Source organism: Macrobrachium nipponense, chromosome 18 (genome assembly GCF_015104395.2).
Source record: "Macrobrachium nipponense isolate FS-2020 chromosome 18, ASM1510439v2, whole genome shotgun sequence".
NCBI classification, from domain to species: domain Eukaryota; kingdom Metazoa; phylum Arthropoda; class Malacostraca; order Decapoda; family Palaemonidae; genus Macrobrachium; species Macrobrachium nipponense.
In genome coordinates, this window is record NC_087211.1 from 39,265,915 (window position 1) to 39,283,010 (window position 17,096).

The 17,096-nt window shown below is 36.8% G+C and overlaps 1 protein-coding gene across 1 annotated transcript in view; it reads left to right on the plus strand.

Moving 5' to 3' along the window:
* Window positions 1–17,096, plus strand: part of LOC135196989 (YY1-associated factor 2-like) — a 79,509-nt gene that overhangs the window by 55,571 nt on the left and 6,842 nt on the right. Inside the window, exon 3 of the mRNA XM_064223871.1 lies at window positions 2,417–2,542. Within this exon, the coding sequence (XP_064079941.1) occupies window positions 2,417–2,542 (126 nt within the window). The remainder of the gene's footprint in view (window positions 1–2,416; window positions 2,543–17,096) is intronic.

Sequence of the window (17,096 nt, forward strand, 5' to 3'; positions counted from 1 at the left end):
CAGTTTGACAGACTACATACTAGGGAACCAATCCTTCTCATAGTTTGTGATCTATTTTGTAGTCCCCCTTAAGAGGAAAGGTGTTGGTGCCCTCACCTGTTAGTAGCCTGAGCTTAGGATTGCCCTGCAACAGTTGAAAGGTTCCACTTTCAGAGAACTGTGTTAGTTCTTCGGGCGAGGTTGATATTTGCCCTCCAGCATCTTCCTTTTATTTGTCGCATTCCTGTAAATGTTTGGCTTGATAGCTGAGGGATTTGCTGTTAGCACTAGTCGTAATACTAAATTTTTACACCAGTATCATCGGATTATAGCAATAGTGAGGGTAGCACTGCTGTAGCTACTGGCTCATAATTAGATTGTAATGTTAAGGTTATTACCTCTTCAGTAGTATGGTCTAATTCCAATGTTAAATGTAATTCAATTAATTTTTGAGCCTAGCTTTTCTGTTTCTGTATTTCAGTTGCCTTTTTTTCCATTCCCTGCTCTCCTTCAAGATTATTTCTTCAGTCTGTATCGTTTATCTCTTTGACTAAAAGTAGCCCTTTTTCTTCCACTGAACCTGCTGTTACCATTTAGACCTCTGCCTTTTTTTCTTTTCTTTTTTTATTTATTTATTTTTTTTTTTAACAGGAGCTTTGTTAGAATCTAAGCTAAATAGCATTCTAGTAACATTATTGTCTGGTAAGGTGGTTGTGTCAGGGATTGTTATCACTTCCCTTACCCCCTTCCTCCCAACAACCTTCCTGGTTGTCTGCTGTGCTTTGGTGTTAAGTAATCACACTCTCTCAGCCGCTTGTTGGTGTCTCAGGTGAGTTGCAAGAAGGTGCACTTCCTGTTGACACCCCTCCCATGTTACTAGTGGTTTTGTATTAGGAGTCAACTGCTGCTGCCCAAAGTCTTGACTTAGCAGAGGAGGAGATTGACTATGAGGGAAAATAGCGCCTCAGTGGCGTGATTGGTATGGTGTTGGTGTTCCACCTCGGTGGTCGCGGGTTCGATTCTCGGCCATTCCATTGAGGAGTGAGAGATGTGTATTTCTGGTGATAGAAGTTCACTCTCGACGTGGTTCGAAAGTCACGTAAAGCCGTTGGTCCCGTTGCTGAATAACCACTGGTTCCATACAAACAAAACAAACAAACAAGACTATGAGGAATCATCTTCATTAGTTAATCAACGGTTGAAATATTTTGCTCCTCTTCACCCACATTTGGTTGAGAAGAGGGATTCTTAGAGACCAGGTCCATGTTATAGTCGAGCATTGCTACTCCAGTCAAATCTGGGAAGAAACCTAAATCTTTTTCAGTATGGGCATTTTTTGAAGAGAGTGCTCACATTCTGGCGCACACGGTGTCTATTTTTAAGAATGCTAGCACTTGTCTTCCTTCTTTTACAAGGCCGCATAGGGCCACTGCATACGATACTGGTGCTTTTCTATCACTGAAACCAACTTCTGTGTAAGAATTGTATTTTTTTTCTTTTTATCCCTTTAGGAGACATGCATGTGAGTTATAAAAAGTTCTTTGGTGGAACATTGATACAGAAAGATTAGCAGAGTGACTGGTCATGATAATTGATGTTTTGTCTTTCGCTGAGTTTTTGTCCAGTGCAGTCATTGCTTCCTTGCACTAATTTAGGGAGTTTGAGGTGCCAAGAGGAAGTAAATTCTGAGGAGAATCTTTTAAGAGTTTTGAACTTGTCATGATAAGGTGATTTCAGATGCTTCAGGAGACTGTATGTATTTACTGATTGTTGGCTGTATTTGACTGTCCTCTGGATTGGCTCCTTAACTCAGCTCATTTTAAGGCAGTTGGGAAAGATATTTCACTTTAGAAAAATAAAATCTTAGCTCTGTTATTAAGACTAATCCTTTGGGTCAGCACTCTGAGAGTACTTACAACTAGGAATGACAAATACAAGAGCAAAAAGTGATTGGACTACCTCTTGAAATGTGATGTTCACTGTTACCACTTTACAAGGATCATGGTCATTGCGTGACTGTCTGCTACCACCTAGTAGTTTTTTTGTGTAGTGTTTTGAAATAGAACACAATCTTTTGTGTTTCGAAGGATTCAGAATCCCTTTCCTCTTGGTGCACTCTGGGCAGTACAAAAGGTCCCTATGACCCCTTGCTTCACTTGCTTTCAATCCTTTTACCTTACCTCCACTTATGCTTCCATTCATCAGTCTAGCTGTCCAGTCTCTCTAACTATGTAACTTTTTAGTGCAAGGTAAATCAATGTATGCATGTAAAATTGTTAAATTCCTTCCCTCGTAACTCTCCAAGCATAGGTAAAGTTTTTGTAATAAATTTTTTTCCTTTCATTTTTACAGGATTTTTAATTCTTGGTCTTGTTATGATCTTTTCATGATTACAAGAAACAATTTACAGTGTTTTTGAGAATTTCATTGCTTCCAGAAAACCGAGGCTCAATGCAGAATTGGTAGCTGCACAAGTGGCACAAGTTGTACCACCAAAAGTGAAGAAATCAGAAAGGAAAGACCGAGAAAGGAAAGGTGAAGGCAGAACGCTACAGAAAGGCAGGTTAGTATATCAGAAGTCTGGTTGGTCATACAGTTTGTGAAATTGTTTTGCAGTTTGGGAAAGGGATTAAATAGTAGATGATATTGTAGTATCCTGATCCATCTTAGAAGAATGATTAAAATTTGCATTAAGAATTTGACACTTTTCTTGAGTATTGAAGTGTAAGTTGTTGATGCAAAAGTCATCTTGTTTTTTGATGCTTGGAGTTTGAAAGTGCTTTGATGAAGCAGAAAAGTGGAAGCACATTCATGTCTGGGTTCCAAGGATGAAGCATTGCATACATTTTTCTGGCTGTTGGTTCTAGCTGAGCTGAATACCTATTGGGACATATTTAGCTCGGTTTTACTATCCTCACTGTAGGCCATAGAAACCAGAAAATGTTTCTTATTTCTGGATTATTAAGTTACCAGTTTGATGGTAAAACCTGTTTTCCATTGTTGAGACTATCCAGTAAAAAAGTTATGCCCTTTAGCAGTAAACTTTGGGACTATTCTGTGAATTTCCTTTACTCATAAGAGGTCTGCCGATGTCTACTGCCAGTTGACGGTCTCGGATCATGTCTTCCTGATTTCTTGAAAGCTATTATTGGCAGTAGTCACACAAACTTTTTCATTAGTAGCAGAGCAAAATGCATGGAATCAAAGCTAAAGAGATTACCATTAAGTCTTGGAAGTTGATTTATTACCTTCTGTCTTGTGACATCCAAGATCCTGTTGCGTCTGAAACTACGTGTAATTTTGTGGTATAGGAGCTGCTTTTTAGTAATAATGGGAATGACCACAATTAAAATTCCCAAGAAATATATATTCTTGAAATAAAATCAAATAGTGAACATCAGTGTGAAAGCTTGTGGGAAATCCTCCTGATGCAGAGTGAATCTGATTCTTACAAGTATATTGAATGGTGCTCCTCTCCCTTTTAACTCTCAGTATATGGAAATATATAATGGGTCTGAAAAAATAATTTTCTTCAATTACCCTTCAGCTAAAATGATAGGCAGAAAAATAACAGCAGTCTAACAAACAAAGACCCAATTCAGTTGACGTAAAAAGGACAAGCAGAATAATAACAACGCTGCTTTAACACAGTGCTAGAAAGTTATAAAAATTGATAGTTCAAATAAAAAACAACTTACCAAACTGCCTAGTATACAAACATATCTCAATCCATTATCAAAAAATAAAAAGGGATAAGTTTGGAGGGCATTACATTATAAAAATTGTAGCAAATTAGAAAATTGTAACAAAAGTGTCAATTTAGTGTGTAACCTGAACTCCACTGGTGGCTTGCCTTATTAGGTCCAGATCAGAGACAGATGAGTGTTGAGGTGGCAGTTCAAAATTTCTATTCTTCATTTTCCCTGATGTGGTAGATAGTAAATCCTTATCCTCGAGATAGAAGAGATACCACTAGTGGTTACTGTTACAGAGGTTGAAGTTTAAACATCTTGATGGTAAAGGTATTACATATAGTGAAACTGTTTGCCGATGATGATTAGTTTCAGGTTCTTCCAAAGCCGTGAGTGCTGGCCATACTGCTTGTCTTCTGCCAAGGATCATGGAAGTGAACTTGTAAAAGTCCATGTATTTCGATCCATTTCAAAAATATCATTTAGTAATGGAGTTCTTTGCTAATTGATGTATTTTAAGTTGATTTTTTTTTTGTATTGTAAACTAAATTGCAATCATTTTGGTATATAACACATTGTAAAACGATCAAAACAACACAGAGAAAATATTATCACAAAATGATGCATGAATTCATAACGCGTGGACGTAAAAAAATTTTTTTTTTCAAAAGTTCACCATAAATCTAAATATTGTTCTAGAGACTTCCAATTTGTTTCAAAATGAAGATAAATGATTGAATATTACTATACTGTAAGAGTTTTAGCTTACATTTGCAGTTTTTTACCATTTCGGACGAGTTAAAGTTGACCGAATGTCGAATTTTTTTAATATATTTTTATATGCAAACATTTCAAAAATGAGAAAAGCTACAACCTTCAATTATTTTTTGTTGTATTCTACATGAAATTGTTCACATTTTCATATATAAAACTCTATGAAATGGAGCAAATATTACGAGAATGCGACATACCCATTTTTGAGATTTGCGGCTGAGAATCCGCGTGCGGAGGGAAGGAAAGTTTTTTTTTTTTAAATTCACCATAAATCGAAATATTGTGCTAGAGACTTTGAATTTGTTTCAAAATGAAGATAAATGACTGAATATTACTAGACTGTAAGAGTTTTAGCTTACAATTGCGTTTTTCGACTATTTCGGTAGTCAAAGTTGACCGAACGTGGTTTTTTTTCTACTTATTGTGATTTATATGCAAATATTTTAAAAACGAGAAAAGCTACAACATTCAATCATTTTTATTTTTATTCTACATGTAATTGCGCACATTTTCATATATGAAACTTTATGTAACGGCTAATTTAAAATGGTGCAAACATTACAACAATCGCACAAAAAAAATTCTGATTTTTTTTCGGAAAAGTTACCATGCGGACGTAAGGAAATTTTTTTTTTTTTTTTTTTCCTCATAAATTCACCATAAATCTAAATATTGTGCTAGAGACTTCCAATTTGTTGCAAAATGAAGGTAAATGATTGAATATTACTAGAATATAAGTTTTAGCTTACAATTGTGGTTTTCGACCATTTCGGTAGAGTCAAAGTTGACTGAAGGTTGAAATTTTGGCACTTATCGTTATTTATATGAAAATATTTCAAAACTGATAAAAGCTACAACCATGGGTTGATTTTAGTTGTATTGTGCTTGAAATTGTGCACATTTCCATATATAAAACTTTATGTAACAGCTAATTTAAAATGGTGCAAACATTACGACAATCGCACGAAAAATTTTATTGGAAGAGTTACCGTGCGGACGTAAGGAAAAAGTTTTTTTTCATAAATTCACCATAAATTGAAATATTGTGCTAGAGACGTCCAATTTGTTGCAAAATGAAGGTAAATGATTGAAAATTACTAGAATATAAGAATTTTAGCTTACAATTGCGTTTTTCAACCATTTCGGTAGAGTCAAATTTGACCGAGGGTTGAAATTTTGTCACTTATCGTTATTTATATGAAAATATTTCAAAACTGATAAAAGCTACAATCATGCATATTTTTTGTTGTATTCTACATAAAATTGCGCACATTTTCATATATACTAATACTCCATGTAACTGCTAATTTAAAATGGTGCACAAATTATGTCAAAGTGACGAAATAATTTTTGAGATGTGTCACTGATACTTTTTGGTGCGATAAGAAAGAAATTTGTGCTTGCGCGCCTGCGTAACGATTGAACAAAACAACACCTTGAACCGTGAGCTCCCAGCATCCCCCAAGGCGCGTGATTCAAAAGTTTTCGCCTGGTAGGGCTATAAGTATTTTTCTGCGAATTTTTAAAAAAACTTTTCTATGTCGACGTACCATACGTCCAATCGGCACCCGACAGACAATTTATCTCGACGTATAATACGTCCAATCGGCGTAAGAGGGTTAATTTGATGAACTATTCAGTATTTGTTATTGAAAATTTATTGTAATATACATAATCATTAGAATTGAAAAGAAGATCCAAGTTCATTAATAAACAAGAATTTTGCATTTTAAACAAAAAGAAAACTTATAAATACATTTGAAATTCACCAAACAAGAAGAAAATAGATAACTTCCAGTCTATGGAGGGAAGAAACAATGCATAAACAAGTTATTGACAATCTAAAATTTTAGATTTATGCTTGAAGATTAACAAATATTGATAAAATAAAACAAAATTAGTTCATTTTAATGCAGCTGTTTAGCATGACCTTATAAGCTAAAATTGAAACAACTATGATGTGAAGCAACTATTTGATGTGGATGTGTCTACTTTAGAGACATGAGATGCTGATCAAAGATTAGCACAATCTGGCTGGAGGGTACAGATGGGTTTGAAAATATTGGATGAAGTATGATAATCCCTTGATCTGAACCCCTGTTAATGTTCAAACCCTGTTAGTACTTTATATGAAGGCATTACGTTCAATGTCACCCAGTTAACATAATAGGGTTAGAGATTAGTCACTAATTTCAAAGATAGCTTACATCTTTGTGCTGATGGCGAGTCAGCATTCAAACAAAAGATCGATTGACTGTCTAGTAGTACATCGGTTCTCCACTAGGTGTGTGTTGAATGGGTTACCTCATGTCAATTCTCCTTGCTACCATTGTGTGAAGGTGCATTTTGGTATTTTGTGGTTTTGTTTCCTGTCATAGTACTGTACATTTATTTTTCTTAGGATGGTTTTCACTGGAAAAAAGGCTAAGAACATCAGGTTCAGTAGTGTTAGCAGGATGCTGATTCTTTAGGAGATACAAACACTGCACTGGCTGCAATGGTATAAAGTGTGATCTTGGAACAGATGTGAGGAAGTAGAGATTTTCGAAGGACTTTCTGCTTAAGTGTGTCAGTACAGTATAGGAAGATAAGGGAAGCAGATAGATTGCAAGAGAAACTAGTTAGGTCCTCCTCATCTTTTTTCCCACCCTTATCCCTACATTAAGGGGTTGGTTGCCTGGTGCACCTTCTCCACTGCCTTCTGTCAAAGGCATCATCCCCCACCAAACCTCTTCTCCATATCTTCCTTCACTTTATCTTGCCATCTAATTCTGTCTCGCTCTCGATCTTCTTCCTTTAACAGGTTCTTCCCAAGCCCTCTTCACTCCCGCCTTGTCATCCATCCTTAACACATGCCAACACCATCTCAATCAAGACACTCTTATCACCTTTGTTATCTTTACTAAGCCTGCTTTTCTTATTTTATCTTTTTCCATTCTCAAGCAGCAATATTCCCATAATCCATTGCAGCATTCTCATCTCTGTTCTCTCAAGCTTTACTTCCTCTTTTCTTTATAGAGCCCATGTTTCCAATCCATACATTAACACTGGTCTTATCCCTGTGCTACGGATGTTGACATTTAGCTTGATTGGCATTTTCCTTACTCTTGGCTTAAAGTAGATCCTAAGTATTTAAACTTTTCTGCTGGTGTTATAATCGAGCCTCTTCTTTCTTGTATTACTATTCTGTTTCTATTGTTTACATTCAGCCACCCCTCTCTCAAGACTCCTGAATTTGGTAGGGAACTGGTCCATGTCCCCTCATAGTGTGTGTGATCATTTTTGCATTCCCCTACAAGAGGTTAGGTGTCAGTGCCCTCGTCCATCTGTAGCCTGATCCTAGGATTGTCCTGTGACAGTTGGAAGAGTCAGGTGCCAGGAACTGGGTCGGTTCTCTGGGAGATTGGGTTGTGTTCTCTTTCACATGCCTTAACATTTTTCATGCTCTGTCTCTCTCTTAATGCATTAGCCAAAAGATCATTTTAGTAACAATCTGTAAAACATATGCGACTTCTTCATGGACACCTAGTATGTATGAGGTTGTTGGTACATATAGGACTAATGTTACAAGTACGTACGGACGGTGTTATTAATAATGATAATGGGTCTGTAGCGAGTTGTACTTATTCTGATCTCAACAGAGTTGATTCTTTAACCAATTTCTTTATCTATTACTCATTCTAAGTCCTTTTCTGCTACCCTATTCCTTTTTCTACTTCAAAATGCGTTTGTTCATTCTTTACATGCTTTTTCTTCGCCTAAAGGTGAATTTCCCCTGCCCCAATTAATATTTCACTTTCCAAACCTAACATGTGTTTAATCTTCAGTTGAAGATTCAGTTGTCTTTATCACGTTCCTTTGAAGAGACGAACTCAAGACTGACAAGTGCTTTGGACATACTGAAATTGAGTCTTGTTTAGTTTGTTGAAGTTTTTTATCTTTTTTCAACTTTTGCTCTGTATAATTGCCTCTTGTCTGCACCAGCTTAGAGAGGTTGAGGAGCCAGCATAGTGTGTCTGTGGTGCCAGCTTAGAGTTTTTGCTGCCAACAGGAGTATAGCGAGGAATTGTTGTTTTTAATGTGCCATCAAACCTGTTGTTGATGCTGCAAGGTAATGTTCTCATGCTTATACTAACTCAGTTTAGAAGAAATGAGAACACTTGCTCCTATTTGTAGTAAAGGCTTATGCAGTACTGGATATGGCAACTATTTTGGTTTCTTCTATGGGTCCCCTTCTAAGTCTGACTCTCTTTTAAGGTGATATGGAAAGATTATTGGTACCAATAATATTTTATACCTTTTGGGATGTGTTCAGCCCTCAGGTTCTGGTAGATAGCCAATTGCAAGTCTTCTGGCATCTTGTGTCTTCTGCCTCCTCTGCCGGCCGGAGCAAGGGTAATGGTAGTAGTGATCGCGTAGTTAACCCAACCCTCAGGACATTGTACCAAATCTTGAACTGAAACTGTTGACTCTTGTCCTTCCTGATGTTTAATGTTGGCATATGTTGGGTCCACATCCAAGAGGTTAACTTAATTCACCAATGGCTCATTCCTACTTGTTTGAACAAATCTTCTCAACGGTACTGCTCCTGTTGTCATGAACCAAAAAGGCAGAGAGCTCCCAGGAGATGAGTGACGTGGAAACCCAAAGAAGTGTTCATGTGGTGTAACATTTGTAAATGTGGAGAAGAGATAATTAATTGAGTGCTACACATTATTAAGCACCAGTTCCCAGTGCTGGTCAGGCAGGTTGCGCTATTTGTGGACCGACTGGATCGTCTAGTGCATGGAACTGTTGAGCCTTTCTGCCTGACCATTGCCAGTTTGGTGATATGGGGTAGTATGACTAGTGGATCCCTTCTGAGATAGACAGGTTCTTGAGATCTTTGGATATGTACCTTGATCAGAGTGAATGTAGTTAGGCATCCCACAGAGGCTAAATATATACTTTAAACACATACAGTCATCATGTTTGTGTTGGGACATTTTAAGGCAAAGGGGAAATGTGAGTACTCGTCAACAACCGCGTCTCAACGATTCACAAATGTTTGCATGTCTGATAATTTGCGCAACTCAAATTGCACAAGTTCAGGGTATTACTGTACAACAAGTTTCAATAGATTTTCTTTTTACTTGATAGTGCTTTTACTGTTGTCCAAAATAGTCAATCTTTGTCCACAGTCTTCCGTAGCCTGTGCAGTTGTCACACTGCTATCTCTTCTGGCATGCATGTAGGCGTAATCATGTGTATGCAAATAAGACTTTTGCACTAGGAGTTTCTGCAAGAAGTAGTTTTAGTTTGTTTAGTAGAACTTTTATGCTATAGTTCAATTGATGGAAACTGATAAATAGTTTACCTATTTGAGAAAAACCCTGTTGCCACTTTTCTCCTTGTTAAGTCTTCAGCCATCTCCCAGTGAGGCAATATTTGGGATTGTATTTCATTAAACTGGTCATATAAATCTTAATCTGTAAACTCAATCCCCTTTCTATTTGGTTATTACTTATGTGACTGTATTATGTTGTATGTATTTTTTATGACTTATATCCTTAGATTTTGTGTGTATTACATAGCATTTTATTTGGTGATGTTTTCATTAAAAGTAATAAAATTCGTCATTATCATTCATTATTTCTTATGGCATCTTCGTATAATCTTGTCAGTAGAGTAACTTCTATTTGTTCTATTTTTATTATTTGCATTCTCTTTCTGCCATAATATCCATTTCCTAAATAAGTTTGTAATATTTTGCATTTCATTCATTGCTCTTTATTTCAGGTTTTTCCTTCATTTTCATTTGTTAGGTTATGAAACTTAGTAAATCATAACCTCTTCTTCTTTCAAGAGGTTATGATTTACTAAGTTTCGTTTCCTTTGTCATAGTACTGTACATATCTTTAAAACCTCACAGTATTCTACAGTATTCTATTGACTACAATTTCATTGCTCTCCATTCTATTTAGTTATTACTTTTAAAGCTGTATTTATTCGGTTATGTTTTCATAATGTGTACCTTTAAATTTTGCATATATTACTTAGCTTTTTATTTGAAAATGTTTTTCATTTGAAGTAACAAAAATCAGGCATTACCATTCATTTTTTGGGTGAAACCCGAAATAGCTAGTCCCAAAATAGCTAGTTCCAAAATAGCTAGTCCAAAAGAGCTAATTCCAAAATAGCTAGCATTCCAAAATAGTTAGTTCCAAAATAGTTTGTCTAAAACAGCTTGTTCAAAACAGTTACTTCTGATGGTATCTAGTTCCAAAATAGCTTGTTCAAAGCAGTTACTTTTGACAGTATCTAAGATATTTAAAATATTAGTTTTAGTTTGACAACAGATATCAAGTGATTTGGATTTCCTTACAAGTGATTTTGCTTATTTTAAATGAACAGCCCATCAACGTGAAAGCAATAAAATCGCAAAAAGGATGCGTTCAAATATGTAACGAGGGATATGTTTACCAAAGGAATACAACCAAGAACGAAACGCAAAATTGCAGATGCGTCATCAAAGGCTGTAAAGGAACTGCTACAACTGCGGTTGATTATAGTTATAAAAGTGATGTAGTTTTAGGCCAAAAGCATTCACATGCACCCGATGTACCACAGGAAAGAGCTAAGATTGCCTTAAGTATGCTAAGAGAACAATCTGGTTCACCACCACGTTGAGTCATTGCTAACATATGCGAAATATTGATTGTGAAACTTCATCTTGCATGCCGAAAAGAAAAGCACTTACGAAATGCATTCAACAAAAAAGGCAAAAAATGAAAGGCTACTTTCCCGAACCAAATTCATTTTTAGAGATCAATTTACCTGAAGATTGTAAAACAATTACTATAGGGAGTGCTACAGGAAACTTTTTAGTTTATGATGAAGGTGATTCCCATTAAATATTAATATTCACAAGCAAAACTATGCTAGACATAGGATGTGTGATGGGACATTCAAAATGGCTCCACAATTATTTTATCAAGTATACACGATCCATGCTATTAAAAGTGAATATTTATTTGCATGTGTGTACATTTTGCTGACAAATAAAACAAAGGAAACTTATAAAAAAAAGTCTTTAGTATCTTGAAACAAAAGTGCCGAGACTTGAAGCCAAGCACAATTATCAGATATTGAGAAACCAGTTACGGATGGTTACAAATATGTCTATGGAAATGTGGAGATTCAAGGATGTTTCTTCCATCTTTCATAGGCAATTTGGAGGAAAATTAAAAATATTGGTCTAACAAATACTTATGTAAGCAATGTTAACTTTCGCCTTTATTGTAAATTGCTTGCTGCAATAGCATTCCTACCCCCAGATGAAATAACACAAGCATTTGAAGAATTGCTGGACACACTAGAAGATCTTCAAATGGAGCAAGAAATGGAAGAATTATACTGTTATTTTGAAGATACATACATTGGAAGGTCCCAAATAACAGGAGGAAGAAGAAAGCTGCCTTTATTTTCACCAATGATTTCGAGCGTTGAACAAAGGTCAACAGATGGTTTACCGAAAACCACAAACAAACTTGAAGAATGGCACCAAGCAATTCAGACCCTATATGATGCCCCGCACCCTTCCTTATGGTGGTTTTCAAGAGGCATTCAGCAGGAAGAAACTTTGCAAAGAACTAAGTTGACTGCTCATTTATCAGGCAAAAGGGAGACTACAAGTAAAAATGCCAAAGAAATTAATGGAAGGATTCAGATATTAAAACAAACCCTCAAAAATAAATTTCAACATTTGAATTCTTACATGGCATTAGTGTTATTATGAAATACTGATTAAATACATTTATAATTTTCTAACTAATCCCTAACTGTATAAGTTTTGATATTGGTGTTACCACACGAATTCCTTTTTAATGTTTTATGAATTTTAAATAAAGTATATCAGATTTTTTGCTTTTTTAACCCTAGCTTTTTTGTGCACTAGCTATTTTGGAACTACGTAGCCATTTTGGACAAGCTATTTTGGAACAAGCTATATTGGTACGCTAGCTATTTTGGAATTAGCTCTTTTGGACTAGCTATTTAGTCACATAATCCATTATTTCTTATGACATTTTATTCTGAAAAATATATGACATGACAACAAATATGAAAAAATATTAGTGTAATTTGAGAACAGTTCTTCGCAAAGTATGTTTATCAAAGCCATCTATATCTGTCACAGGTTTTAACTTTTTCCGTTTCTTCTTGATGAATGGCTGAATTGCATCATTTTCCTCAGGCTACTTTGTCTCTGCAACAGCAGTGAATGGTAGCTTCGCTCAACTTCGTTCCCTCGGGCACGTAGAACTGCTTGCAATACATCACAAAGTGGACTGCCATTAAAATTTTCTCTGACAAAGTACTTTTAAACATAGTAAGCCATTCATCAGGCTTTTCCTGACAGGTGACCGCTTGGAGACTCTTCCATGATAGACCGTTTCACAGCGTGCTTTCTGTAGGAATGAAGTAATTTCTCTACTGCCCATTGTTCTCAGTAAATGAAAACAAAAATTCACTTCTGTTTGCCGCTTGCCGCTCAAGTTCCCAAGTATACTGGGCTGTGGGCTTATCTAAAGAGAAGCTTAGATGAATCCATCAAACTTCTAGTTTAATAGGCTGGACCCACCAGCATATTGCCTATCAAAGGCAACAAGAAAAGTGGCGGGGTCTCCGAACAATTGTTATGTTTATAAATGCAATATCTCATTTTGTTTACAGATTATAATTATAATCACTATGGGAATACATATGTTCAACAAAACATGTTAAAAACTTTAAAATGTCCATTTATTGATTCATGTGCTTTAAAAGTAAGGTATTCAAAATTAGATACTGTGGCACCAGGGCTCTTACCAAAGGACAAAAACAATCTCTCAGTTTAGATCTGTCGAACTATAGTGCACACAAACATGTTTGCTGCACTGATTTCTTTTGATGTTTTGCCACGATTTTGAGTGGGGGAGACTAGGTTTCGCCCCAAGGTGAAGACAGCTCCCTTGTACTGAACCAAAATCTGTACTGAGGGTATTATGAATCTCTGCCTCTCCTCCATCCTCATCGCTTGACGAATAGGGCGAGGAGGATACAGATGCCTCCTCTGTGGAGGAGGGAGCAAGAGGCAAAAGTTTGCCGGCTAATGGAGACGAGGATGAAGGGTACGGCACCAAGGGAGCAGCCAGAGGTGTGTGACCCTTTGATGGTTTCCTGGAGCCCTTCCTTCTGTAACGTTTCCTCCCTTCAAACTTTACCCATTGCACAGAGGACCATGAAATACACTCATCACAAGTTAACTCTGTGTTGCATTCCTGCCCCATGTAAGATGTGCAGAAAGCATGAGGATCAACATCCGATCTCCAGTTGTTGCACTTCTTGCCACCCATCCCCGGACACATGTTTGGGGAGGGAGGCTTTAGAAGCCGGCTCAATGAACTCATGGGTTTGATGTTGCAATTCACAAAAACAGCAAACACATGCAAGGCACTGGAAAACACACAAAAAGGAACAATCTCACTTTAATACACAGGCAGATATACAGATAAGCCAGTAACAGTCAGGCAGAGACTGGTGCAATACGCGTCCAAGCTCAACGGCAGCCAAAAAAGCAAAATGATATGCTTATACCTGGGTAGGAGGAACCCTCCCACCTGGACATATGTTCAACTACTGAACTACCTTACCATAAAAGTCTAGTGACCATTTCCAGCTTCACTGAAGGTAATTCATGATATAAAGGACCTCAGGTTTGTATACAGACAGTCCCCTATTTATGACGGGGTTCTGTTTTTGAGATGCGTCGTAAGCCAAAAAATTGCCGAAAATCATCAAAAATCCTAAGAGAACTTCATTTTGATTGCTTTGGGTGTCTATTGAAAACTGTGTTAACTGCATTTTTATTGTGCTTTTCATAAAAAAACCCACAAAATATTGTTTATTGTAGATACTCTTGTAAGGTTTGATATTTAATGACCAATTTTATGGCCTAAAATTTTGGGACTGAACATTACATATGGTATAGGCTAGTTGTAGAAATGTACAAGAGTTTGGCACTAGGCTAAGCCTAAGCTTTGGATTTCCTGACAATAGACAATACAAATGTTGTTTTACTTATTTGAGAAGCTTTTATTATTGTTATGTTGTTTCTATATTGAAAAAGTGCAAACTTTAGGGACTAGCCTAAGCCTACCACATTCTTTGGATTTCCTGACAATGAAGTCAACAAAGCAGCATTTGTTTCCACAGAAGTCGACAAACTTTTATTTTTGTATAATAACCACAACAAAAAATATAAGTGTTGTGTTACTTATCTCAGAATTTATTATTATTATGTTGTTTTTAATTTACGACTGTTCTATGCTATAATAAGTACAGCCTACCTTCGTTTCCAGAACGTAAACAAAAGCATCTACTGGCCGCTGCCATTTGTATTTCATTAGCTGATAACTTCTTCATTCACGATTCACAAAGAATCGTGCATTTTTTTATTCTGTTGGTAAAAGGATGCTGTAAATTGAAAAACAGTCATGCAATACATTTAATGAAATAAAAATAAACATTTGTGAATTAAATATCATAAAATAAAATTAATCAAAGACTGCTATCATCGAAGCTAGCAAATATTTTCTAGAATTCTTCTTCTCTTATAATGTCATCATATGTTTCATTATAGCTGTCGGTATCTCCATTAGGTAAAGATAGAATAAAGAATAGAAATGAATGGTTATTGTATTGTTTGGTAGTTTCAGTAGTTGGAGAGAGATAATGACAATTTATGATTACTATACTTTGTGCTAGGTAAAATTGGTTGCTTGGCGATCGTTCGCTACTTTAGAGTTGACGAAACGAACATTAACAAAAGGTTGGAAGATTTTTTTTCTTTTGTTTATTATAGTTAATGGTTAATTAATAATTATGTGAAATGAGTACATACTGATTATTTATACATTTTATTGGCAAACTCTAAGCTTTTAGCTTCTTAGGTTTAGATGTCAGAATCATAGACTAGGCTACAGTAGCAACTGCTAACATAGGCTAGGGTTATTGCCAGAATCCAAATGCATCATTATAAGGGACATATGCTAAAATCCTAATATATGCAGTAAAAATGTGAAATATAATTTCTGATGAATATAATTGAAAAGCGTTGCAAACTCGGAACGCTGTAAGCCGTGGACTGCTTGCAGTTAGGAAAGATACAATTTACTTAAAAAAAAATTGTTTTTAAGTGGTCACATCTCCATTAATGTTTATTTCAGCAATTGGCATTATTTATGCATATTGTACATGTCCACAATCTGAAGGAGGCCTTGGGCTATTGATTTGTCAGTTTCTTCATGGGAGATTCCAATGCTTGCCTTAGGGAATCTGTTGATTCATGGAGGATTTTGCCCTCCTTTCAGAAACCCATCAGCAGTGTTGGTGAGGAGATTGACTGCTTGTGAGTCTAATGATCTTTGGGCAGTAACCACAGCCTTCATTGTCAGTGGAATTTCTTTAGGGTCTGCTCAGTAGGGGGAGCAGTTATTCCAACTGCAGCCCTGGTGCTTTAGATCAGGTTAACAATCTGCTTTTGGAATCATCCTTGTTATCCAACAATCAAAGCTTGCTACTGTGGAGATTCCTTATCAGCATTATTCATGGCTTTTTCAACAACAGCAATGGCAAACATAGCCTACACTTGAACCTGGGGCAGGAAGAAATTGCAATTTATATTTACTCTTACTCCTCATAGTTCTGGAGTGCTTTCCTGTTCTCCTCCTCTCCTAGAGCAAGAGAAGACGAGACCTCCCCTCTGGAACAGGTTGGTGTATTCCCCATTACTTTTTTCCAAGGGTAACATGGAGAAGAGAATTAAGAGTCCTGAGACACACTAATCCACCATGCTGTATTTTTGCAAACCTTTCGCAAGGGTGAAGATACTTGTAGCTTACCTTTGGTTTTGGCTTAGCTTTCAGGTTATAGGGTTGGAAGGAAATATGGTCTCTCAAACCCAGGCCAGTAGACCAGTCTTCCTCTAGATAGGGAGAGAAACCTTCCTTCTCCAGCTACAGCTTGGAATTATAGGGGTTGGGAAAAAGAAAGGCGGGGGTTGCTGAGAACAGCAATCCCTGTCTTCTGCTGCCAAGTACAGGGATGCATGTCTTGCCATCTGAGATGGAGTGACCACTGTATGTATTTCAAGGACTATTATCCTCCCCTCTCAGACACCAATAAACGCAGTTCCCCGGTTAATGGTGATCCGGTTTTATGGGGCTTGTCTAGCGCCATAAAATCAGCGATTTATGGCACCATAACAGACCGAGTTTCAGCTATCAAAGAAATAAGTTGCTGATAATAGAGTTATGGCAACATAACACCTAACAAAGGCACCATTAACCGGTTATCAGCACCATACGTGCTGTAAATAGCCGAGTTTCAGTTAATGGTGATTTTCACTATTCAGCACTCCGCTGAGAACGGAACTCCCGCTGATAACCAGGGACTGCCTGTACTGTTCACTCGAGATTCTCCAAGATCTCTAGCCCAGTCAATGGGGGTGAAGGCTGTGGTGGAGAAAAGCACTAGAAAACATAGAGGTCTAGTCTCTGGGGATATTTGTACGTAGTCCCTTTTTTTCTAGTGGAGAGGGTGCCTGGATGTGGAGACTTGTCTTGACTTCTC